The 13,854-nt window shown below is 39.7% G+C and overlaps 1 protein-coding gene across 1 annotated transcript; it reads right to left on the bottom strand.

Annotated features, from left to right (window-relative positions):
* Positions 1-9,474: 9,474 nt before the first annotated feature.
* Positions 9,475-10,437, bottom strand: LOC118549506 (olfactory receptor 6C74-like). The gene has a single exon (XM_078076852.1). It carries the CDS (start codon positions 10,417-10,419, stop codon positions 9,475-9,477), a length of 945 nt encoding a protein of 314 aa, XP_077932978.1. The 5' UTR covers positions 10,420-10,437.
* Between the last annotated feature and the right edge of the window lie 3,417 nt (positions 10,438-13,854).

The raw sequence follows: 13,854 nt of genomic DNA, 5'->3' as shown, positions 1-13,854 counted from the left end.
AAATAAAGAATAATGGGAGAAGAGTTACAGAAGCTAGAGCGATGTGAGACTATACACTTTAATGCTAAGATAAAGGCTCATTTCTATGGGGTTTTAATTTTATTTTGTGCCAGCTTCATGGTGCAGAAATACCTCTCAGACCTGAGCAAGTCCCAACACCAACATGATGGTGGGAATGTGGGAGAAAAGGGTCTGGGTTTGATGGAAAGTTTTACAAAGTGGACACTCAAAGAAATGGGCTGAACTAACTCTACATTGTATCTCGCATAAGGGGTGGTGAACTGATACCAAGAAATGTTTCAAATTGTCCTTGGTCTAGTTTCTCTTTTCTGGTTAGTGCCTTTGTGGCTCTTCAATACACACTCTTTATGTTTTTAAAGCATACCTTGAGATCTCATTTATCAAGAACATTTCGAGCATTCCTTGTGCTTTGAGTGTTAGAGTAAGGAAAGGGATAGTTCTTAAGGTTGTATTTGTAATTATCAAAACATGGAGTGATAAAGCAAATATCAGCCATGGATTCTCTTCAGAATATTATTATGTTAGCCATTCTGGCCCTCAGCCACTCTTGAAAAATAGGCTACACCTATATTCAGGATTTAGATAATAATATTTTGGTTTATAGTGTATCTGGTTAACATGGTCTATTCCTAGAAAGATTCCAATTTCTAGTATTATATCCCTAAGGAAGAAGGCTAAATTAAGGCCTGAGGAAAGGTAAATCACCTCTTCTATGATACTATGGGAGAGGGCTTAGGGGATGATAATTTGAACAGGAATTGGGGATCAGGATGGAGTGAAGCACTCATTAGGCCGAACCCCAGCGTGAGGGTGGAGCTGTAGGAATACTAGTAATACTCTGAGAACCACTGTCCCTGATGGAATTTCCTTTAAAATAAGGCAACAATGGCAACAGGGACCTGGAACACATCAATTCTGATCTAGAGCGTTCATTAATATCACACCTATTACCCATCCATCCATATGAGGAAAAGCATGGTAGTGTTAGTAGCTTCCAATTTGGGTCCAGGAGGAGAAGTGAAGGCATAGGGTAATTTATCTTATCTGGATTCTTTTGTTGCCATTTTTTTTCATGTATGGAAAAAAGAAATCTTTTCCTTTTTAATGAACCTCCTACTATATACATAATGATTATGTAAGCTGAATTATGTGGATGGGATAGAAAGAGGAAGAAAAAGCTATCTGAAAGTCTCAGAAGTGAAAGTACTTTGTAAGGTTCTGGATACTCCAGTTTTTGTTTTTTTGTTTTCTTTTTTAAGTTTGTAGTTAAATTCCAGTTAGTTAAAATATAGTGTCATATTAGTTCCAGGTGTACAATATAGTGATTAAACACTTACATACAACCCCCAGAGCTCATCACAACAACTGCACTCCTTAATCCATATCCACTATTTACCCCATAACCCCACCCACCTCTCCCCTGGTAACCATCAGTTTGTTCTCTATAGTTAAGAATTTGTTTCTTGGTTTGTCTCTCTCTCTCTCTTTTTTTCCCCTATGCTCCTTTGAGTGAAATAGTATGGTATTTGTCTTTCTCTGGCTGACTTATTTCACTTTGCATAATATTTTCTAGCTTCATCCATGTTTGTGCAAATGGCAAGATTTCTTTCTTTTTTATGGCTGAGTAGTATTCCATTATAGATATACTATATATATACACCACTTCTTCTTTATATATTCATTCGAAGATGGACACTTGAACTGTTTCCTTAATTTGGATATTGTATATAAAGCTACATGTATCCCTTTGAATTAGTATTTTTGTATTCTTTTGGTAAATACCTATTAGTGCAATTGCTGAATCATAGGGTAGTTCTACTTTTAAATTTTGAGGAACCTCCATATTGTTTTCTAGAGCAGCTATACGAGCTTGCATTGCCAGGAACAGTGCAGGAGGGTTCCCCTTTCTCCACATCCTCACCAACATCTGTCATTTCTTGTGTTGTTGACTTTAGCCATTCTGACAGGTGTGAGGGGATATCTCATTGTACTTTTTTTTTAATTAAAATTTTTTTGGGCACCTGGGTGACTCAGTCGTTAAGCGTCTACCTTTGGCTCAGGTCATGATCCTGGGGTCCTGGGATCAAGCCCCGCATCGGGCTCCCTGCTCTGCAGGAAGCCTGCTTCTCCCTCTCCCACTCCCCCTGCTTGTGTTCCCTCTATTGCTGACTCTGTCAAATAAATAAAATCTTAAAAAAAATTTTTTTATTATGTTATGTTAATCACCATACATTACATCATTAGTTTTTGATGTAGAGTTCCATGATTCATTGTTTGCGCATAACACCCAGTGCTCCATTCAATACGTGCCCTCTTTAATACCCATCACCAGACTAACCCATCCCGCCACCCCCCTCCCCTCTAGAACCTTCAGTTTGTTTCTCAGAGTCCACAGTCTCTCATGGTTCATCTCCCCCTCCAATTCCCCCCCCCCTTCATTTTACTCTTCCTTCTATCTTCTTCTTTTTTTAACATACAATGTATTATTTGTTTCAGAGGTACAGGTCTGTGATTCCACAGTCTTACACAATTCACAGTGCTCACCATAGCACATACCCTCCCCAATGTCTATCACCCAGCCACCCCATCCTTCTCACCACCCCCGACTCCAACAACCCTAAGTTTGTTTCCTGAGATTAAGAATTCCTCATATCAGTGAGGTCCTATGATACATGTCTTTCTCTGATTGACTTATTTCGCTCAGCATAATACCCTCCAGTTCCATCCACATCGTTGCAAATGGCAAGCTTTCATTCCTTTTGATGGCTGCATAATATTTCATTGTATATAGATATACTACATCTTCTTTATCCATTCATCTGTTGATGGACATCTTGGCTCTTTCCACAGTTTGGCTATTGTGGACATTGCTGCTATAAACATCGGGGTGTACGTACCCTTTCGGATCCCTACTTTTGTATCTTTGGGGTAAATACCCAGTAGTGCAATTGCTGGATCGTAGGGTAGCTCTGTTTTCAACTTTCTGAGGAACCTCCATACTGTTTTCCAGAGTGGCTGCACCAGCTTGCATTCCCACCAACAGTGTAGGAGGGTTCCCCTTTCTCTGCATCCCCGCCAACATCTGTCGTTTCCTGACTTGTTAATTTTAGCCGTTCTGACTGGTGTGAGGTCGTATCTCATTGAGGTTTTGATTTGGATTTCCCTGATGCCGAGCAATGTTGAGCACTTTTTCATGTGTCTGTTGGCCATTTGGATGTCTTCTTTGGAAAAATGTCTGTTCATGTCTTCTGCCCATTTCTTGATTGGATCATTTGTTCTTTGGGTGTTGAGTTTGATATGTTCTTTATAGATTTTGGATACTAGCCCTTTATCTGATACATCATTGGCAAATATCTTCTCCCATTCTGTCATTTGTCTTTTGGTTTTGTTGACTGTTTCTTTTGCTGTGCAAAAGCTTTTTATCTTGATGAAGTCCCAATAGTTCATTTTTGCCGTTGCTTCCCTTGCCTTTGGCGATGTTTCTAGGAAGAAGTTGCTGTGGCTGAGGTCGAAGAGATTGCTGCCTGTGTTCTCCTTTAGGATTTTGATGGACTCTTTTCTCACATTGAGGTCTTTCAACCATTTTGAGTCTGTTTTTGTGTGTGGTGTAAGGAAATGGTCCAGTTTCATTCTTCTGCATGTGGCTGTCCAATTTTCCCAACACCATTTGTTGAAGAGACTGTCTTTTTTCCATTGGACATTCTTTCCTGCTTTGTTGAAGATTAGTTGACCATAGAGTTGTGGGTCCATTTCTGGGCTGTCTATTCTGTTCCATTGATCTATGTGTCTGTTTTTGTGCCAGTACCATACTGTCTTGATGATGACAGCTTTGTAATAGAGCTGGAAGTCCGGAATTGTGATGCCACCAGCTTTGCTTTTCTTTTTCAACATTCCACTGGCTATTCGGGGTCTTTTCTGGTTCCATACAAATTTTAGGATCATTTGTTCCATTTCTTTGAAAAAAGTGGATGGTATTTTGATAGGGATTGCATTAAATGTGTAGATTGCTCTAGGTAGCATTGACATCTTCACAATATTTGTTCTTCCAATCCATGAGCATGGAACGTTTTTCCATTTCTTTGTGTCTTCCTCAATTTCTTTCATGAGTATTCTATAGTTTTCTGAGTACAGATCCTTTGCCTCTTTGGTTAGATTTATTCGTAGGTATCTTATGGTTTTGGGTGCAATTGTAAATGGGATCGATTCCTTAATTTCTCTTTCTTCTGTCTTGTTGTTGGTGTATAGGAATGCCACTGATTTCTGTGCATTGATTGTATATCCTGCCACTTTACTGAATTCCTATATGAGTTCTAGCAGTTTTGGGGTGGAGTCTTTTGGGTTTTCCACATAAAGTATCATATCATCTGCAAAGAGTGAGAGTTTGACTTCTTCTTTGCCGATTTGGATGCCTTTTATTTCCTTTTGTTGTCTGATTGCTATGGCTAGGACTTCTAATACTATGTTGAATAGCAGTGGTGAGAGTGGACATCCCTGCCGTGTTGCTGACCTTAGGGGGAAAGCTCTCAGTTTTTCCCCATTGAGAATGATATTCGCTGGGGGTTATTCATAGATGGCTTTTATGATATTGAGGTATGTACCCTCTATGCCTATACTCTGAAGAGTTTTGGTCAAGAAAGCATGCTGTACTTTGTCAAATGCTTTTTCTGCATCTATTGAGACGATCATATGGTTCTTGTTCTTTCTTTGATTAATGTATTGTATCACATTTGATTGATTTGTGATTGATTTGATTGATTTGTGGATGTTGAACCAAACTTGCAGCCCAGGGATAAATCCCACTTGGTCACGGTGAATAATCCTTTTAATGTACTGTTGTATCCTATTGGCTAGTATTTTGGTGAGAACTTTTGCATCCATGTTCACCAGGGATATTGGTCTGTAATTCTCCTTTTTGATGGGGTCTTTGTCTGGTTTGGGGATCAAGGTAATGGTGGACTCATAAAAGGAGTTTGGACGTTTTCCCTCCATTTCTATTTTTTGGAACAGTTTCAGAAGAATAGGTATTAATTCTTCTTGAAATGTTTGGTAGAATTCCCCTGGGAAGCCATTTGGCCCTGGACTTTTGTTTGTTGGGAGATTTTTGATGACTGCTTCAATTTCCTTAGTGGTTATAGGTCTGTTCAGGTTTTCTATTTCTTCCTGGTTCAGTTTTGGTAGTTGATACATCTCTAGGAATGCATCCATTTCTTCCAGGTTATCTAATTTGCTGGCATAGAGTTGCTCATAATATGTTCTTATAATTGTTTGTATTTCTTTGGTGTTGGTTGTGATCTCTGCTCTTTCATTCATGATTTTACTTATTTGGGTCATTTCTCTTTTCTTTTTGATAAGTCTGGCCAGGAGTTTATCAATCTTATTAATTCTTTCAAAGAACCAGCTCCTAGTTTTGTTGATCTGTTCTACTGTTCTTTTGGTTTCTATTTCATTGATTTCTGCTCTGATCTTTATTATTTCTCTTCTCCTGCTGGGTTTAGGCTTTATTTGCTGTTCTTTCTCCAGCTCTTTAGGTGTATGGTTAGGTTGTGTATTTGAGACCTTTCTTGTTTCTTGAGAAAGGCTTGTATTGCTATATACTTTCCTCTTAGGTCTGCCTTTGCTGCATCCTAAAGATTTTGAACAGTTGTATTTTCATTTTCATTTGTTTCCATGAATTTTTAAAATTCTTCTTTAATTTCTTGCTTGACCCATTCATTCTTTAGGAGGATGCTCTTTAGCCTCCATGTATTTGAGTTCTTTCCGACTTTCCTGTGTGATTGAGTTCTAGTTTCAAAGCATTGTGGTCTGAAAATAGGCAGGGAATGATCCCAATCTTTTGGTACCGGTTGAGACCTGATTTGTGACCTAGGATGTGATCTATTCTGTAGAATGTTCCATGGGCACTAGAGAAGAATGTGTATTCTGTTGCTTTGGGATGGAATGTTCTGAATATATCTGTGAAGTCCATTTGGTCCAGTGTGTCATTTAAAGCCTTTATTTCCTTGTTGATCTTTTGCTTAGATGATCTGTCCATTTCAGTGAGGGGGGTGTTAAAGTCCCCCACTATTATTGTATTGTTGTCGATGTGTTTCTTTGCTTTTGTTATTAATTGGCTTATATAATTGGCTGCTCCCATGTTAGGGGCATAGATATTTATAGTTGTTAGATTTTCTTGTTGGATAGACCCTTTTAGTATGATATAGTGTCCTTCCTCATCTCTTATTATAGTCTTTGGTTTAAAATCTAATTCGTGGGGTGCCTGGGTGGCTCAGTTCATTTAGTGACTGCCTTCGGCTCCAGTCATGATCCTGGAGTCCTGGGATCAAGTCCCACATCGGGCTCCCTGCTCAGCGGGGGGTCTGCTTCTCCCTCTGACCCTCTTCCCTCTTGTGCTCTCTGTCTCTCATTCTCTATCTCTCAAATAAATAAATAAAATCTTTAAAAAAAAATCTAATTCATCTGATATAAGGATTGCCACCCCAGCTTTCTTTTGGTATCCATTAGCATGGTAAATGGTTTTCCACCCCCTCACTTTCAATCTGGAGGTGCCTTTGGGTCTAAAATGAGTGTCTTGCAGACAGCATATCGATGGGTCTTGTTTTTTTACCGAATCTCATAGCCTGTGTCTTTTGATTGGGGCATTTAGCCCATTTACATTCAGGGTAACTATTGAAAGATATGAATTTAGTGCCATTGTATTGCCTGTAAGGTGACTGTTACTGTATATTGTCTGTGTTCCTTTCTGGTCTATGTTACTTTTAGGCTCTCTCTTTTCTTAGAGGACCCCTTTCAGTATTTCTTATAGGGCTGGTTTCGTGTTTGCAAATTCCTTTAGTTTTATTTTGTCCTGGAAGCTTTTTATCTGTCCTTCTATTTTCAGTGACACCCTAGCTGGATATAGTATTCTTGGCTGTATATTTTTCTCATTTAGTGCTCTGAATATATCCTGCCAGTCCTTTCTGGCCTGCCAGGTCTCTGTGGATAGGTCTTTTGCCAATCTAATATTTCTACCATTGTAGGTTACAGATCTCTTCTCCCGAGCTGCTTTCAGGATTTTCTCTTTGTCTCTGAGACTCGTAAATTTTACTATTAGATGTTGGGGTGTTGACCTATTTTTATTGAATTTGAGGGGGGTTCTCTGTGCCTCCTGGATTTTGATGCCTGATTCCTTCCCCCAAATTAGGGACGTTCTCTGCTATAATTTGCTCCAGTACACCTTCTGCCCCCCTCTCTCTTTCTTCTTCTTCTGGGATCCCAATTATTCTAATATTGTTTCATCTTATCACTTTTCTCTCGAATTCTGCCCTCGTGATCCAGTAGTTGTTTATCTCTCTTTTTCTCAGCTTCTTTATTTTCCATCATTTGGTCTTCTATATCACAAATTCCCTCTTCTGCCTCATTTATCCTAGCAGTTAGAGCCTCCATTTTTGATTGCACCTCATTAATAGCTTTTTTGATTTCAACTTGGTTAGAATTTAGTTCTTTTATTTCTCCAGAAAGGGTTTCTCTAATATCTTCCATGCTTTTTTCAAGCCCAGCTAGTATGTTTAAAATCATCATTCTGAACTCTAGTTCTGACATCTTACCAATGTCTGTATTGATTAGGTCCCCGGCAGTCGGTACTGCCTCTTGTTCTTTTTTTTTGAGGTGATTTTTTCTGTCTTATCATTTTGTCCAGAGGAGAATAGATGCATGAGAGACAGAAAAATATACACTAAACAAATCAGAAGAGACCTTCCAGAAAGTGGTTGCTTTTCTGTTCAGAGAGTTGCTGCTCTTCTTTTCTTCAATTTCCTGTTGAGTTCGTAGGTGTTCAGAATGGTTTGATCCCTATCTAGCTGAATTCCTGGGATCAGACGAAATTTAGGTCTCCTACTCCTCTGCCATCTTGCTCCTCCCCCCCCCCCACTTCCATACACTTCAGTAGTTCAACTCCCAGGGTGGAACATTATTTCTATGTTCCTGTAGCATCTTTTTGCTATGTCCCTGAGTATTTTCAAGTGGACCCTAGAGATTATCTAGCTCAATCTTCATATTTTATGAAGAGAAGACTTAGGTATTTTTGGAAGTTGACTAGTTAGTTGAAGGCAGCACCAGATTTGTCCAGTGCAAATGATTCAGAGTCTAATCTGGTCCCTTTGCATTCCATCCCTACTGCCACTTCCCTAAGCCTGCACTCTTTTTTTGGAAAGGAGAATGGGTACAGTGCTGTACACATTTTCCCACTCTGATCTTGTCTTTTCCAAACTCCTGTTAATACAATGTGTATAGATAATCATCTCTGATTTTTTAGGGCATGTTTGATATTTCTTCATTGTCAATCAGATGAAATTGAAATTTGTATAGGACCATCAAGGTCAAACAGGATCTAATCATGGTATAGAATATGTTTCATAAAATGAATTTGATATTTAGCCTCAGGGTTTGGTTTAAAAATAAAATAACAATTGTGTTAATCTTTTAGAGATGTTTCCTCTGAAGAAAAAAATAGACATATCCTAGCTGGAAAATAGATGCAAAAAGTACAAAAGTTTAAAGACTGAGTTCATGGAAATGTTGTTTTTAAAGTAGGTTATCAATCAGAAGATAACATTATAGTTGACAAAACCAGTCAACCAGGAAAAAATGTTTAATTTGTTTATTTTCATTACACTATAAAGTAGATAAGCAAATAACTTAGGTTCCCCCAACTTGAATCTTTGGGAGAAATTATAGAAGTATGAAATAAGTGTTTCCTTCCACTGATATACACAAATGATCTGTGGTAACAGCTTTAAGATAGGAACTAATCATATGTATGTATCATGCATCTGAGGGGCTGTAGCTAGAATAAATAATTTAGGAAATAGGAACTGATCAGCCAAGGGATGCTGTGGTCATTTCCTCTCCTTAGAGAATGGTCTAAGCCTTAGAACAATTCTGTTTCTCTCCAGCATGAGATTGATGCATATATAGAGAGAGAGCTAAGCTAAGGGCCAAGAACAGCATTTCAGAGCATACCTGATGCAAACCATATATATTCCAAGGTGAAGGATACTATGAACATTATTTCCTTGGGCTAGGCATGGAGGGAATGTGGGCCCAAGTATTGGTACTATTTCCATCCTTTCCTTCCTAAACACAACATAATATACAACCTTCTGTAATATTAATTATCCAAATGCCTTTTGGTAAATCATTATTAGTTTTGTTGTGCTGTGTTTATGGCTAGAGAGAAATGAAATAAAAAGTGTATAAATCTGCAAAATTTTGGAAATTTCAAGCACATGGCTTCTATGAGAGGGAAGAATAAAAATTCAGTAAAGGATTTTTTGAAAACAGATTTCCATTTTTCTAGGGATGTACAGTGTTCAGGTGAGGTAGCCAGAGAAAATGCACTAGACCTCATATTATTGGCCAGAATGAAGACACCTGGTTCTCAGAAGTCTTCCACTCCAAGGCCATGTGATTTTATTTTTATCTTGATATTTTCATTCTGCACATTGTCTCCCTCAGAGCCTGGTGGACCTGCTTGTTCCGCAGAGTGTAGATGACAGGGTTGAGCAACGGGGTCACCACTGTGTTCACAAGGGCAGCCTCCCTGTTGGAGTCCAGCCTGTTTGTTTGCTTTGGTTTCACATATATAAACACACAGCTGCCATACATCAGAGAGAGGACTATGAGGTGAGAAGAGCAGGTGGAGAAAGCTTTCTGTTGCTCCTTGGCTGATGGGAGTCGCATGATTGTGACTACTATGTTGCTGTAGGCAATGATGGTTATGATAAGGGATGTCAAAAGGATAAACAAGGCAAGGACGAAGGCCAACATTTCAACAGACCTGGTGTCAGAACAGGAGAGATGAATCAGGGGGCTGATGTCACAGAAGAAGTGGGGGATGACATGGGGACCACAGAAGGATAACTGGGAAACCTTTACTAGTGGACCAGTGATGAGAGGGAAGGGCAATGTGAAGCAGGCAGTGACCAGGAGGAAGCAAGTCTTCAGGTTCATGATGGTCGGGTAATGCAGAGGCTTGCAAATGGCCACATACCGATCCAGAGACATCACTGCTATGAGGAGGAAACCTGCTGCTCCCAGAAATACAATGAAAAAAGCTTGTATGAAACAGGCAGGAAAGGAAATAGTTTGCCTGCCTAAAAGAAAGATGAGCAACAACTTAGGAATAACAGCATTTATGAAACAACACTCCAACAAGGAGAAAATGCTGAGGAAAAAGTACATAGGTGTGTGGAGTCGGGAGTCAGCACAGGTGATGGTCATTATGACAACATTGCCTGTGATGGATGCCAGGTAAGCCAGCAGGTGCACAAGGAAGAGGACCTTTCCCAGGTGCTGGATGGCAGGAAACCCCTCCAAGATGAATTCTTGGACAGTTGTTCCATTCCCCATTTCTATGGGCATCTCCTTCTACAGCAGCATCCCTATAGTCTTTAACCTACAATAAAGACATCAGGGAACACAAAGGTTTTAGAGGAGCATATGATTAAGTTATTTGCCTATCCAAGAAATTGGCTAGGCTGAGAGAAAAATGGTTTAGGCAGTTGGTCTTGAATCAAAAGGACCTGAATTTAATACTTGTTCAATACTGAGTTCTAACACCTAAGAGATGGGTCATCTTTGAAAAGGAAGTTAACCTTTGTGAACTTCAATTTCATCCTCTATAGAATGATGATAGTATCTACCTGTTCATGTTCTTGTGAGACTTAATTAAGATAAAGCATGTAACTCACTTGGCATATGATGCCAATATATTCTATGAGTTCCTCAAAGTCTAATTGTAATGTAATGGTCATTAATATAATCCTTAAATAGAGCATCAATAGTAAGCAGGGAAATTGATATTTTTCTAATTATACAAAATTGTATTGTTTTTAATAATATTATCAATTTGTAAGTAAGCATAACAGTAATGTTAGAAATATCCCCTTTGAATATCTGTTTTATAATTTAACACATTCTATAGTCCAAGTTGTCATCATCATCATATGTTGAGGACTTATGCTTGGTACTGTACTATGCCGGTCACTGATATTCAGTATTTCTATTTTTCTTCAAAAGAACTATGAGCCCCTTCTTCTACATTAGCAGAAACTGAGGCTTAGAGAGTTCCAGAGAGCTTAGGTCATATAGCTGGTTCTTGAGCTAGATCTGCCTGATCATAGAGCCCTTACTGTTTCCAGATACGGTATTAAAATATTTTAAAAGGGAAACAAATGTATTGCTGATGATCTCTAAACCTGAAGTGAAAGATTTGCTTTATTTAATTGTTTCTATCCTTAGTTAGAGTCACTGATGAGTTATTGACCTGTGGAATGACACAGAGCTTAGGGAGGATCTACTTTAAAACAAGCATTTTATAGAACTACAGGAGACCAGAGACATTATGGGCCGCTCAACAACATGACATAGAGTAGAAATCCAGGATTTACCACCACTCCCACCCAGGGTTCATGCTCGGTGGTGATGGAGGTGGGAGTGACAGTTAGTCATAGGATTAACCCACTTAGGTGGATATGCTGGGCACCTGGTTCCATATACTCACTCTTACATCAAAGCTCAGTGAACACCTTCTCTCTTCAGTCCTCTCAATCAGTAACTTCTCTCACGATGGTGTTTGGCTCTAGCATCTCAATACTAGGTTAAAGGTCGGCAGTGTGGGATGTGTCACTCTCACTAACCCACCCTGGGCCAGGTCCTCTGAAGGACTGCTCAGGAAACCAAACTGCTCACTCCTGCATGGACAGCTTGAAGGAGCCTCTCCTGTTCCTGTTGACTCAATACGTCCAGCAAGCCACCAGGTTCCCTGAGGCCAGGCACACAGAGGTCACCTCATGGGAGGCAGGGCTTCCTCCTCACACAGCTATTGTCTTCCAACAACTCAAGACCTTGCTCTGGGCTGAGGGGAAAGGAGAAGAGAAGGAAACTCATTTGTCACAGGCTGTTGTCCCAGAGTGGGGTGAATATGCAGCTCATGTTGCCAGTGTTCTGGCTGAGGAAGCCCTGTTTCCATAGCCCAGATGTTTCATAGCACAGCAAGGCTCTGTGGCAGCCTTGACCACTGAAACCCCAGAAAGGATCAAACAGATTAAAACAACCATATTTCACTGCCTCCAATTCTGGGCTAGAGCTGGACTTCCAGACAACTTACGGTTCTGAGAAAGCTCTGGCTCTGCCTCCCCCAGTGGGTAGAAGCCCACCTAACATGCAACATAGCTGTCACCTCCTATACTATTTAACAGGAACAGGCAGCTACTTCTATGTTTAGCCCTGTGTGCTGCTGAGATAAGAGTCCCTCTGCCGCAGCACTCCACATCATGGTTTCGCTGCTTGAAGACACCTTCTAGTGCACTTGCTCCTCCATCCCATCCTCAACTTTCCATGTGGAGAAGCATCCTTGTTTTACTGCATCAACAGTGAGGAGCTGCTGACATGCAAGTTTGAGGCTCTGGGATATTTTTCCTACCAGAATGTATAGTTGACAAGCAGAATGGATGCAGCCGGTGAACAGAGAGCAGGCTTCCAAACCCTATGAGATGCTGAAAAGACAGGTGCAGAAAGTAAAGTCATGACTAGTGTCCTGTGAGCAGCTAATTGGTCACTGTTGAGGATAGGAGTTGCTGGTGCAAGCCTTATATTTATCTTTCTGTTGTCTGTGGTGATATTGACTCCCAGATGTCTGCATTGTTCTCTGCCAAGGTTTTTCAAGGAAAATATATGACAATTTCCCAAGGGTTTCTAAAATCCCAAGTTGAATATTGCTACTGATTTGAAGTAAAAGTCCAGACTACAGTTTTCTAAATGTGATGTATGCACTGTGGCCAGAACACTGTTGTTAACAGAATAGATTTTATGGTGAAAAAGAGCTGGCTTACACCAAGGCTTTCATCAGGCTTTTGGGAAGATACTGGGGAAGTCCTTCTGGGTGTTTGGATCCTCTTTCCACTGCTCTCCCACCCTCAAGCCACATTCTTCATGTCTGCAACTTTATGGCCTTCTACTAATCGTTTTCTCTATAGTCTTTTTTTTTTAACCGAAGGAGCACTGCCTGATTTTTTTGTTTTGTTTTGTTTTCTCTATACTCTTATTTTCTGTCCCTCTATTTCTCAGTGACACAGGATCCATAGTGGCTGTGACACTTTCTTGTGGTACATCTCAGTGCTTTGTTTAAGGGAGCAACAATACAATTCTTATGCACTCTTTCAAAAGGTGTGGAAAGAGTTAATATAATTTCTAAAAAAACATTATAAGCAAAATATTCTCTTTTCCCCAACCTTTTTTTTTGCAGTATAATTGACATATAACATTGTGTAAGTTTAAGGTGTACGAAGTGATGATTTGATACACCCATATATTATGAAATGTTTACCACAGTAAGGTCAACTAACACCTCCTTCACTTCACATAGTTACCATTTTGTTGTTGTTATGGTAAGAATATTAAAGTTCTACTCTCATAGCAATTTTCATGTGTGCATTACAGTATTGTTAACTATAGTCACCGTGCTGTACCTTAGATGCTCAGAACTTACTCATTTCATAATTGAAAGGCCCTTTGACCAACATCTTCCCCATTTCCCCTCTGCTCAGCCCCTGACAACCACCATTTCACTGTCTGTTTCTACGAGTTAGATGTTTTTAGATTTCACATGCAAATGAGGTCATACAGTATTTGTATTTCTCTGTCTGACTTATTTGACTTAGCAATAAAATATACATCAGCAGATTTATGACAAAGACGACAGTCTAATGCAGGAGGGAAGTGATAGTCCTTCAATAAATGCAGATGGTACTGCATCAAGTGGGTATTCAGATGGAGAAGATACAACCTGACCCTTAC

The sequence above is a fragment of the Halichoerus grypus genome, chromosome 7 (assembly GCF_964656455.1).
Source record: "Halichoerus grypus chromosome 7, mHalGry1.hap1.1, whole genome shotgun sequence".
In the NCBI taxonomy this organism is placed as follows: Eukaryota; Metazoa; Chordata; class Mammalia; order Carnivora; family Phocidae; genus Halichoerus; species Halichoerus grypus.
The sequence above is the reverse complement of the archived record's forward strand: the minus strand, read 5'-3'. Positions and strand labels throughout refer to the sequence as shown.